This window comes from Cynocephalus volans, chromosome 5 (assembly GCF_027409185.1).
Source record: "Cynocephalus volans isolate mCynVol1 chromosome 5, mCynVol1.pri, whole genome shotgun sequence".
Classification (NCBI taxonomy): Eukaryota; Metazoa; Chordata; class Mammalia; order Dermoptera; family Cynocephalidae; genus Cynocephalus; species Cynocephalus volans.
Genome location: NC_084464.1, coordinates 126,248,628 through 126,261,059, shown reverse-complemented (window position 1 = coordinate 126,261,059; position 12,432 = coordinate 126,248,628). Strand labels below are relative to the sequence as shown.

At 37.4% G+C, this 12,432-nt stretch overlaps 1 protein-coding gene across 4 annotated transcripts in view; it reads right to left on the bottom strand.

Moving 5' to 3' along the window:
• Positions 1-12,432, bottom strand: part of TPD52L1 (TPD52 like 1) — a 94,287-nt gene that overhangs the window by 712 nt on the left and 81,143 nt on the right. The window contains exons 5-7 of one of the 4 annotated variants that reach the window (XM_063097026.1): positions 10,266-10,280; positions 8,108-8,146; positions 5,025-5,085 (exon numbers count right to left, since the gene is read on the bottom strand). The exons of 1 other annotated variant lie outside the window; for it this stretch is intronic. In XM_063097026.1, coding sequence (XP_062953096.1) covers positions 5,025-5,085; positions 8,108-8,146; positions 10,266-10,280 — 115 coding nt within the window. The remainder of the gene's footprint in view (positions 1-5,024; positions 5,086-8,107; positions 8,147-10,265; positions 10,281-12,432) is intronic. 2 more of the 4 variants (XM_063097028.1, XM_063097029.1) reach the window with 2 other exon arrangements.

Sequence of the window (12,432 nt, the reverse complement as noted above, 5' to 3'; positions counted from 1 at the left end):
ATTTACAAGAATAACAAAGGCCTGATGAGATTCGAGTTCAGAAATACTGTTTTTCTTTAGAGGCGATGTAAGGATGTAGAGAAGTTAGGTCCTGAGTTCTGGGATAGGATTCCAAACTATTTTTGTTTTGTTTGCTTTGTTTCTTTTTTTGGCGACTGGTCAGTCCAGGGATCTGAACCCTTTACCTTGGTGTTAAATACACCATGCTCTAACCAACTAAGATAACCGGCCAGCTCCCAAACTTTAATTTTGTATAATTTTAGCAATACTCTATCTCTTCCACATCTAAGAGTCTAATCCCCTCAGGAGCATAATCAGATCTGTGGATTGCATCCTCTACTCACTCACCCAGAGAGCCGATTTACCAAAATGGAATTGGATTTTAGATTCATTCCCCCAATTTTACAAACACCCTTAAGTGACTTAAACATAGGTTTTTCTCTTGGGATTTAGCAGGGCAATCTGGATTCCTGACAAATGTCTCTTGAAAAGGCAGACTGCTTCAATTGAACATGGCTTCTGGTCTCCGCTTTGAGAGTTGAAGATGGATCAAGTCTTAAGCACTGTTTAAGTGTGCTTAAACAATTTCACTTCTTTCTAGGAAATAGCCTTTCTAGTAAGAATGTCCCCTAAAATGCAAAGTTATGATGCTTTCTAAGGCTCTCTTTTTGTGTTCTTGTTGACTGAGAATAGAAATATTTAAAAAACAACTTGCAATTTAAAAATATGGCTAAGTATTTTGAAAAATTCCTTATTAAAAAACCCTTCAAAAATATTTAATGGCCTAAAATGCTTAATGTGTCTTATTAATAGACACATCGACCTTCCCTTATTTATTCACAATGTGGGAAAACACTTTGAAGAAAAGGAAGATACAGAATAGATAATGTTGCTATTGCCAAACCTCACTGTCACCAAAGTGTTCACTCAGAGGCATAAGATCAACCCTGGGGGATGTGTCAGTGCCACCTGGTCTGCCCTTTTAAAAACTTAACCAAGAGTTAAAACCAGTTTAGTCATTACAAAACAAACATTTTTCTCCAGTTGTCACTAAAATCCCTCTCTGCCTCTTAAATTCAATTACTAAATTGAATTTTTCCACTTGACTTGGGGTAAGAAAACTCTCTTGTAAAGGACCAGATAGTAAATATTTTAGGCTTGGGAACTACATAGTCTCTTGTCGCAGATACTCAAATTAGCTGTTGTAGAAAACAGCCACAGACAAGGCATGAGTGAATGAGCATGTGTTTCAATAAGACTTTATGTATGGACACCAAAATGTGAATAGCATGTAATTTAATTTTCACATGTCACAAAATATTACTCTCATTTTGATTTTTTTTAACCATTCTTAGCTTAAGGATAATTCAAAAGTAGGCGACTAACTAGATTTGGCCTACAGGCCTTAGCAGGTAGATGTCTGGCACTGAGCATTGATTCCACCTCAGCTCTGTGTTATCAGCACCGGGAGAAGCAGGGGTGGGGGTGGGGGAGCTTACAACTATGTGATATTTCACCATGCTTATTTCTTTCTTGAGAGAAACAAATAAGATTAATTCAGTGTACTCTACTCTATTGATTGTTCTCGAGAATTCTCCTCTTTTTGTTTTCATTCACATTCTCTTTTGCTTCTGTTTTGCCATAGAAGTAACACACGTGTCTGTTTTGAATGAAACAGAATTAAATCAGGTGAATACCAATTACTGATGTTGTCTTCCAGGCTTCTGTTTCATTCTTCCCTCCTACTTCTTGATTTTTTCAAATCAGAATAGTAAAAAATAGAAGGAACTTCTTTGAAAGGAATCAATTTGGCAAAAAGGGAATGGAATGAGGGGCTTCTTAACCATGTCAGTATAATGACTGCAAACTGCAATAGGAAAGGACCTGCTTAAGCAAAAATGTGAACAATAAACCTCTTCTGGACCCTTCCTTCATAATGACTTTTATCCAAGAATTTGTCACTTTGTCCACAAAACTATCATTGTTCTTTGCATAAAATTTCATTTGAATTGCCAAGTTGGGCTTCCTAATCATTCATAATAAAATAGCTTGTTGAGAGGACACAAAGAAACAAAATGTACAATATATCTTGCCTTTTTAAAAAGATTTTGAATCAGACCATGTAATGATTCATCAAAAAGCAGGTGCACTAAAAATATAATCTGCTTGACATGGATACTGAATGGTTGGGAGTAGTTACTCATGATTCACTGGAGCATGGTAGAATATGTCAACTGTGGTTTCATAGGAGTAGGTTCTGTGTCTGTTTGTTTTGGATGAAATAGAAAATGTGCTCATTGTACAGGAGACATCAGCTGAAGTGTCAGCAAGTAACACATTACAAGGATGTACGCAAGACTACATTTTATATGATTATGATGAAATGGAAAGTTTTTCATGGAAAAACAAACTACAGAACTGGGTATAAAAGAACAATTGCTTTGGTTCAAATGCCACATGGTACGTGACAGATTGTGTGAAAAGGTGGCAGAGTGAGCCTCATGTCACAGCAGAACATTATTTTTCATGGAACATAAATATGATCATGATTCTGTTCCGATGATGTTTTAAAATCAAACTTAAAGCAGGATGTGAGTGGAAATATAGACCTGCAAGGAATTCCACTCATCCTTACTGATTCATGAGTCACTCCCTCAGCAGAAAACAGCATCACGCTCCATAAATGAAGAATGATGTAGAAATTTTGGAGAAGATTTAGAACACAAAAGTAGACTCTGCAGAGAATAAGCTATACTAAGAAGGGTTAAACATACCTATTATTTAGTGTAGAGAAAAAAAAGGAATGAGAAATTTGTGATATTGAGGAAGTGGGAGGTTTTACACCAAGCATGATTATCAGCTATTCCCCATTGCCTGGCTAGGCAGAAAAATAGGAATTAGGCACTGGCTTTGAGGTGGTGTGTGGGATATGTCTTGTTAAACCCATAAACAATCACACGACCATGGAATCTGCTTTCGGGAGGTCTTCTCACAGACTAGTATCTGGTGGGCTGAGTTAGTTATGTGTACATCTGAAGGAGGAGGCAGGCTCCCTACCTTCCATCCCAATGAGGTGAGTACAGTGAGAGGGTGAGTGTGATCAGTGAAATCAAATGTGAGCCGTGACCTTACCAGAGTTTCCTAAAAGCAAATGGAAATAGATTGTTCTTTTTCCTTCTTTTGCTTGTTTGTATTTCCTTCTTCTAAATAAAACCTACAAAATACAGCTTCTCCTATGTCAGCAACAAAATCTGTCCTCCTTGAGTTGTCTAAGTTTGAAAACCAAAAGCTGAGAAACTGACTCCTAGGATTTTTGAGACTTTTGTTTTGATAGCAAATATTCTAGCAAGAGAAATGTCTGCAACACTGCATGTCCCTGCCTTTAAAAAAATTTCCCTACAAATGGCCCAATTTAATGGTTTCTCCTGGTCCCTGTGCACTCAATAAGTGATGATGTTGACAAATAGAGTAATGAAACTGCACAACTAGAAACTGCTGGTGAATTTGTTAGTGAGGCATAGTACCCACTAAGTAATAATTTCATTCTTGAGCCTTAAACACCTGATCACAGGCCTAATAAAGAAGAAATAGAAGACTATGAAAAGACCCTCCCCTAAGAGAAAGACCCTCCAGGTCAAAATCAATAACAGCATCTGGGACCTCGAGTATGGAATAACTTGCAACCTCTCATATGCTAATCAGGCCACGCATGTGAGAACAGCATGTGATGGAGGATACAGAAGCAGCTGGGTAATCAGCATGTGCACACAACTGTTTTTGATGTGGTTAAAGGCCCTACATATTCTAAATTTTCCCAGAAATAGTAAAATACAGAAATGGATTGTATACAAAATAGTGATAATGATATGAAGATATAAGCCATTGTTTAGGGGGTCGTTGTTTAGTCATTATATTAGTCATTGTTTATCTTTTTAAAAATATAATCTTAGCAGTTTCAATGATTTTTCCTGTTTTAAAAGTTGGATATATTTTAAGACAAGACTGATTTTTTTTTTTTTTTTTTTTTTAAAAGATGACCGGTAAGGGGATCTTAACCCTTGACTTGGTGTTGTGAGCAGCACGCTCAGCCAGTGAGCGAACCGGCCATCCGTATATGGGATCCGAACCCGGGGCCTTGGTATTCTCAGCACCACACTCTCCCGAGTGAGCCACGGGCCGGCCCAAGACAAGACTGATTTTTATTTTTGCTCTTTTTTCCTTTATAGAGTAACGTATCTATGCTCAAACAATAAGTCCAGTGAATTTTTTAAACACCTACCCTGTAGTAGGCATATTTGCAATTTATATTCAGGGATCTAATGCATTATTATAAAATAATACATTTTGTGACTCAGCTTAATTTTCCCCCTGTGATGACCATACTGTGCAGTGCTCAGTTATGTGAACTTAGTAAACAAGTCTAGATAGCTGACAGTCAGTGGATGGAAATATCATACATGGCACCAAGTTTGTTTTTGCTGGTTCATGTCAAAACAAAGGAGCTTTGTGCGGTTATGGAATTTCCACTTACACTCTAAATGCAGAATTCATATATCCTTTACCCTATTCACAATCCTCTCTCACATATCTGCTTTGTGGGGGATAGCATTAAGAGATTGAGTGGTGAACACAAATCCCAATTCACTTTAATGAACAATTCACCCCTGAATGGTTTATATAAACAGCTCTAAGGATACAATCACACTAGTCAGTACTGGTTTTATTTATGGACTTATTATATATATATGAACTATATATATATATATATTTTTTTTTTATAGATTTATATATATATATATATATATATATAAATGTGTGTGTGTGTGTGTGTGTGTGTGTGTGTGTGCGCGCGCGCGCACGCGCGCGCCTGTGGGTGTGAAGAAAAAGGTCTGACTTTATGCAAGTCTGCCTTCTTGGCTGCACCGAATGCTGGCAGCCCTGCCTGGCCTTCGAACTAAGGGCAGCAATTACTAAGCTGTCCTGATTCAATGGACTCAATCACACAAAATGCACTTCGTCTGTACCTTAAGGCTTGTGACAGTTGTCTCAACCCTCTCCTCAAATGATTTGAAAGTAGGAGAATTCCTAAAATAACAAAAAGAGAGAGGTCAGCTCCAAAGCCCTAGCTGTCTTAGCAACCATGCTGTTTGGTTTTCTGTTATTTGTAAACATCGCCTCTGCAGCAGAGCTGGCTGTCAGTTTTCCACCTACACCAACCATGTTGCAAAATATATTTCACTTCTGCTAGGTTAGGTCCAGAAATCATAACCTGGCATGAAATTTTTCCAAGTAAAATGGTCAGATACTCAACTGCAGACTAAATAATACAGCATTTGGCAGCGATACAGCTATAGTAATTCTGTGGTACAGTGTAAATCATTTCCAATGAGTCAATGAAGTGAGTGATAGTTTAATTTTTCATTTACCAACTAATTGCTTCTATCATGACACTTCTCTTCCCAACTCAGTTTTTTGTAAGCAATGACGAATCTGTCTGAAGAAATTCATGTTGAGTTTTTCCACTTGGAATTTTAAAGTTATTTATTTCAGCAAATGTGAGACAAGACAGAAATAGATCAAGAAAAAAAAAAAAAAAGTTCGTAAGTTTTTCCTTTTCCATGCCTTAAAAAGTAATCATTTGACAACTTCCACGAAGCGGTATTTGTGAAAGTCAATTCTTTTATTATTTTAAGTTTAAATATACCCATTACCTGCCTAATACCTGATCAAAATAGTGTTATTAGCAAGTATTATTTTTCCTCCTAAGGAGAAGATAACTGTTCATTCTCTTACCAGACAACCTTCACAGCCTATGGTATTTTATTTATATGACTCATTCATTGTGTTAAATCATCTACATACCATCTTGTTGCTTTAAGCATAAGATACTTCATTTGGTGCTTTCTGGTTTCCTATATTGGATTTGGCCACAGGACTTGACAGTTTGATGACATCATCACCATGAAAAATAGCACCAAGTCCAAATAAAGAAACAGGGACTGAACTAAATGGATCTTAAATCTTGTATCCATGTCAGCTTTCAGTAGCAATGAATGCCATCGTTTTTGGGTCATATAATTCAACTAAATGTTACTATACTTGATAAGACACTTGTTATTCTCTCTTGAGTACAGAAAAGTAAATAAGAGGAATAGCATAGAGCAACTTTACAAGGGTAAATGGCAATGGGTTTCATTGTGTGGTGTGGGGTGAAGCATGGCCCTGATACTGTCAAGAGGCAACTAGCACAGAGAATATGTTTTTGAGTGAATTTGGCTTTGTAGGGTATTATCTCCTGAGTCTTTGATGCTCCACGTGGTCAGAAATGCACCTGCATTCAGGCTGTATGGATGAACAGTGGTGAGTCTAGAGGACCCAGGCAAGGCATCAATATCTCGTATGACTCAAACATGAATCAAATTCCCATGAGTAATCAACCCTCCATTATACCTCTGTTTGATGATGAAATATTTATGAAATTACCTTTGAATGACTCAAAAGTATACATTTATTCCCACTTCACTTCCTCTGCAGGCTTTATCTAGCCAACCCTGCTCACCTGACTGCCTTTCATCCATCAGTTACAGACCCACAGTGGGTAGATGGTCAAGCCTAGTGGTCCATGATAACATGTTACCTGAGTAAACTCCTTTTTTTAAAAAAAGGTTAATTTCAGGCAAGCTTATGAAGACTGCATTTGGCCCATAAGAGAATAGATGGATTCCTGGTTCACAGAGCAAAACCATGTTAATTTTTTGCAAACCTTCTTTGGACACCTAACTTACAACTTAATGAGTAAAGGAGCTCAGAGCCTCAGGCTGCATTACTCAATTTGGGTGTTCTTAAGCCATTCGAAGAGGAACTAAGCAATCTTGAGTCTGGACTCCCTATTTACCACCAAATACAGAAATCCAAATACTGTGGTCAAATTTCCAAATCAACCAATTAACCAAATAACACCAGTGTAGAAGAGACTTCATCAGACACACTAGAACAGACATCCTTCTAATTAAATCACACTAGAGTGTATGCTGGAGAACAGGGAGAAACTGTTTAATCAGATTTAATCATATCATGTACGAGTACAAACTTTCAGCACTGCAAGTGACCCTAGAAAGATCTTGACTGATGTCAAACTACTTAAAGCAACTGAATCCCCACTATAATGTACTCAAACCACAGTATAAAGCCGGTAGAAGAGGCATAGTTCTGACTGAAGTGGGAGAAGATTCTAGAGGCTTAATCTTCTCCTACTACCTACAGCAACCAAGGCAGCTCTTGGGTTCTTGGAGCACCTTGGGAAGAGCAACAAATCTGACTCTAGCCTCTTATTTTAAATATGATGAAACTGATTCCACTGAGGTGACTTTCCCAAGGCTGCAAAGTTAATGCTCAGCAGAGCTGGGCTATAACCTGCCTCTTCTGATTCCGAACCTAACATTCATTCCTGTATCTTCTATTACAATTAGTTTGATTTTAACTAATTCTGTCACTAAGCCATGCAGACTTGAAGCTGCAATGTCTTTCTTATAAGTCTTCTTCCAGCCAGTAATTTTAATGACATCTGATTGTTCAACACACATCTCCCCTTAATATCTGCTTTGAAAGTCCTAATAATATCTTTTCTAGAACTACAGCTCTTAGTCTCCTATCCTTTCATTTAAACTTTTTCCTAGGCTTGCATTTAATTCTGCCGAGATAAGAAATGTATTTCCACCTTTGCAAGTGTCCTCGGAATGTTACACAGGCCCTGTGCTAAGTGCTTTACACAGATTGCTTTGTTTACGCCTCAAAACAACCATATGAGGGAGGCCTTATTTCTTGCAATGTGCAGATAAGAGACTGGAAATGGAGATAGGTTAAGACACAGGAAAGGCTGAATTTAAACCAGTGTCTGGTCAAAAGTCCAACCTACTACACTATACTTCTACAGAATTGTCAGCCTTTTCTTCTCAAGACCATTAGAGAGCAGAATGAGTCAGGTCACAGCACCACAGCAATTTCCTTTCACAGAAAGGAGGAAAAAAACCCATAAGTAAATATCGATACAGTAGCACTTTAAACACATTCTACATTAATGTTATGTAAAATATTTTACACACATTACCTCATAGCAGGCATACTTATGGAATGGCGAATGGAGTAGCTTCAGGGCAAAAGCAGATTAAAGAAAAAAGAAGATAGTACAATATAAGTACATGAGAAACTCCCTATTCACAGTTCTAAAACAGCAATTTCAATTATCTGAAGTATTCTCTATTCACCCAACCAAGATGATATTTGTTTTCTTGGGTATAACAGGCCACAGTCAGCTTCTACAGGTATAAAGGAAGAGTAGATGGCCCATGGTTGCATATTACATGTTACTTCCTGTAGGATCCCTGTGCCAGGAAGTCTGAGGATGTCTGGTGTTCCCCTCGTCAGCCCAGAAGCCCATGGGCATCCTCTCCAGGTCCAGCCTGGGTTTCCACTCCCTTCTCCTGCTCAGGAAGACAGTAAGGAGCAGAGGGCAGTATCCAAGAAGTACAGGCAGGAAGGTAGAAGCTCATCGATTCATTGTAGAGAAACTGTCCAGAGGAATGTGCATTGCTAACATAAGACATTCAAGCAAGCACATGCCAGGCAAACATAGCTCACACAGGCCAACATGGGGCAGGGACTTCTGTATCCATCTGGTTTGCTTGTCAAGAACATCTGGTATGACTATAAACATTCCTGAGACTTTTAAGCTTTCTCATCCTATTACTCCTATATTAGCCGACCCATCTTCCCTTTGATTGATTGCCTGTTATTTTCTATTGTCTCATTCAGAAATCAGGCTGGGTGGGAGGAGGAAGCAAAATGGCACCCACTTTCCTGGGCTAGTACTTGTTCCCCCTCACACTTTCCAACACGGTCTCTGCTTTCTTCTGTCCCAAGAACCTAACCCTTCCCTGACCATATCCAGTGAGGTCCTTAGTATGGGCAGTATGTTACTAGAACACAAGAAGAAAAAAAACAAAGAAATTCAGGGGATACTTATGGTCTTACCCTGGACACTCTATTTAGAAACTGTAGAAAAAATATTTCCTCATAAATTACATTTAAAAAGCATCACTAAAAGAAATTTATTAGCATTACCAATCTGCTCATCTCTTTAAATATAGGCAGTTTTCTTGGGGAAAAAAACTAAAAAAAAAAAAAAAAGAAGGCATAATTCAGAGGCCTGGGGCTGACAATTGCAGACTTGTAGAGGATTCTTAAAGCAAATGTACTTCACAGGGCCTAATTTTCCAAAGCCTTGCAGTTTCAAATATTGACCTTGCAGAGGACTAGAAATTTTCCTCAGGCTATAAAGTCTCTGGTGTAAGATAAAGATTTCTGGCACAGCAAGGTTGCTGGCTCAAGGATAGACTAGTTACTGATTCTTATGTAAAGATACTGAGAAATTGCTGTAAGAGCACTTAATTATCTAATGGAATGTCATCTGCCTTGTTTCACTGAAAGTTACCAGCCTATATTGTTAAACTATAACCCCACCTATGTTCTCTTCCTGTAACTTCCTGGTCTGGAAAATAAATGCAGGAAGAGAACCCCAATTTGGGGTTAATTTCCCAAGGAAGGGATGCCTCTTGCTTGAGGGTTCTGGTGGGAGATTAACCACTTTGGGGTCTCTCACTGCTTAGAAGAGATGGGCTTTGAGTAATCCTTTGTGGCTCCATCACCCAGGGAAAGTGGGGTGACAAATCCATGGGGAGCAAAGCAACACAGACTTCTTAATATATGTGCTTTCCCAGTAATCTTTCTTCCCTCCAACTTCAGAAGGTACAGAAAGTTGAAGGTGAAAGACAGGCACAAGTAACAGTTATGAGAAATTCAGAGAAACACAACAATCTAGAGAAAATAATTTTCTGCTTCTCAACTTTACTTTGTAGAAGTTTTATAAAAATACACAACTCTCAATTTCCACTTTCCTTTTTGTTCTTCTTTCAATTCCATGGACCTCTGCCAATGTAGGAAGAAATGATGAAGAAAAAGAGATTCCTAAGAGATTACTCAGCAAGTAAAATTGGTATAAATGATTCAGAAATGAGGTAAATATGTATGTTATATAAATTCAAATATATTAGATGCCGTGTGATCTTTCTTCCTGGTCATGAACACACTCTGGAAAACAGAGTCTAGTTTTTTGGTTGAGGCACAGTGTGAGAGAAACAGGGAGCCCTGGGAAGCCAGGGAGCAGCCAGGGAGCTGGTAGAGCCCCCCGCAGCCAGGCCGGCGCTTACCCGATGGAGTGAGACCTGCAGCCAGCAGCATGGAGAGAAGAGCAGGAGAGAGTTAGCAGAGAGCAGGCAATGTCCTCTTTCAAGAACCCCAAAGCAAAGAGGAGGTAACTCCATCCATCACTCTTATTTTGAGTAGACTGACTTTTTTACGTCTTTCAGATTACTTTAGCAACTTGTATGTTTTGCTTCTAACTGTTATTTCCATGGATAAACAGCCATGATTGGACTGTAATAAAACTACATGCCTCCCCCAAACATTTAGTCCCTACTGGATCACAGTTAGAACAGACTCATGGAGAAGTTCCAAAAAGATGCTGGTATTATTATGAAAATGATTTCAACAGCTTGCATTTCTTCAGTTACTTTCCTAAATGTGACCTCTTTTAACTGCACGAGAAACCTTTTATTTAGTGGGTATGAACAATGTCATTTTACAGATGGAGGAAGAGACTGGGCAATTCCATGACTGGGCCAAAGTGAATCCACTTAATGGCAATCAAGGATAAAAAGAGAATCTTATATAGCTGGAGAAATACAACTTATTTTTACAAAACATATAAATTAAATCCTAACATAATGCCTTTCATTCAGTTATTAAAAGGCCCAAATTTGAGGTTTTCAAAATCTGTACGTATTAATTTGGAATTTCTTTAAAGAAAAACTGAGAGGTACTGTTTTTCTTTCAAAGCATCTGAATTTTGCTGGCAATCTTTTTCAACAAGTTCATAAATTTGTTTGCAGAATGCACAAAAAAATTTTAAAGTGTAACTAACAAAAATATAGAAGAATATGGTACTTTTAATCAAAAAGGGGCTTAAAATAAAATGTCTGTGGTAAAATTTTAACATTTCCTCATTATCATTTTATATTTGTTTATTTTTTGGTTTTTTTGGCAGCTGGCCAGTACAGGGATTGAACCGTGGAACTTGATGTTGTCAGCCCCAGGATCATTTTATAAATTGACACATTAACTTGAAGAAAAAAGCAAAACTTACTAATTTTTCTCATTTAAGAGTCTTTAATTAGTAAACTTAATCAATTTAAAAATGACTTTTATGTATAATACTTATTGTAGCATAATTTAAAACTAAAAATTCTTTGCAAAACTTACTACTTTCAAAGGGAGTTATCCTCATTTATATACTAATGTTAGACATTATAGTTTGAGAAAAATATAAAATAATACATAAAAATACAGCTCTAAATTTTTCAAACACTAAGAAATATTTCAGGACTGTATTTAAGTGTCTCGTAACACAGGCTACATTTTCCAATATTTTTAGTCACAGTTTATAATGAAAGTGTTGTGTCCTCTATATGGGAAAATAATCAATAAAAAAGGTTGGAACTCTGAGGAAATAGGTTATCCATTATGCTAAAACAAAAGCACATTGACACAGAAGGAAAGGCAGTCAACACAGCCTTGATATTATACCCAATTATATATGAACATGAATATGTTGACATATTCCTTGCACATGTGCAACACAGTCTTCATTCTTCACTACTTAGAAAAACAATGAATGGAGCCTTTATGAAATGCAGTGGGTTCCTGGTAATGGAGTCTCCCTAATTTCCATCATGTGGGGTCACCTTGTAACTGAGACAGTCACTTAGTAAAGATAAAAACTAGCATTTATGGAGTGTGTAATACATGCCGGGTTCTCTTCTACTACTTTTATAACAACCCAATGATGTTGTTAGTGTTATCCCCATTTTATAAATGAGAACACCCAGGTACAGGTGAGCTAAGTTAAATCTGTTCTCCTCATCACCTGACCACCTGAAGCCAAATCACCTAGGAGGTTGTTACAAATGCAGATTCCTTGATTCCACCCAAGACCCACTGAGGCACAATCTCTGCAAGGAGCAATCTGGGTACATATATTTTAAACAGGCTTCAGAGTGCTTGTAAGGTCCTCTAAAGATGGAGAAACACTATTCTAGTTGGCAGTATTATGCTGAGATCCCAGAGTTCAAGTAAAAGATTTCAACTAAGAAGGTAAATAATTTTATAAACATGGCAAAATATACTTTCTCAGATACAAGTAATAGAATCTTTCCTGTTTTAAAGGATTATTTAATTATTTTAGATAAATGTTTTAATGCCATTGAAATTACTGCAAATTTTATTTGTAATAAAATTTATTTATTTTATTTGTAATAA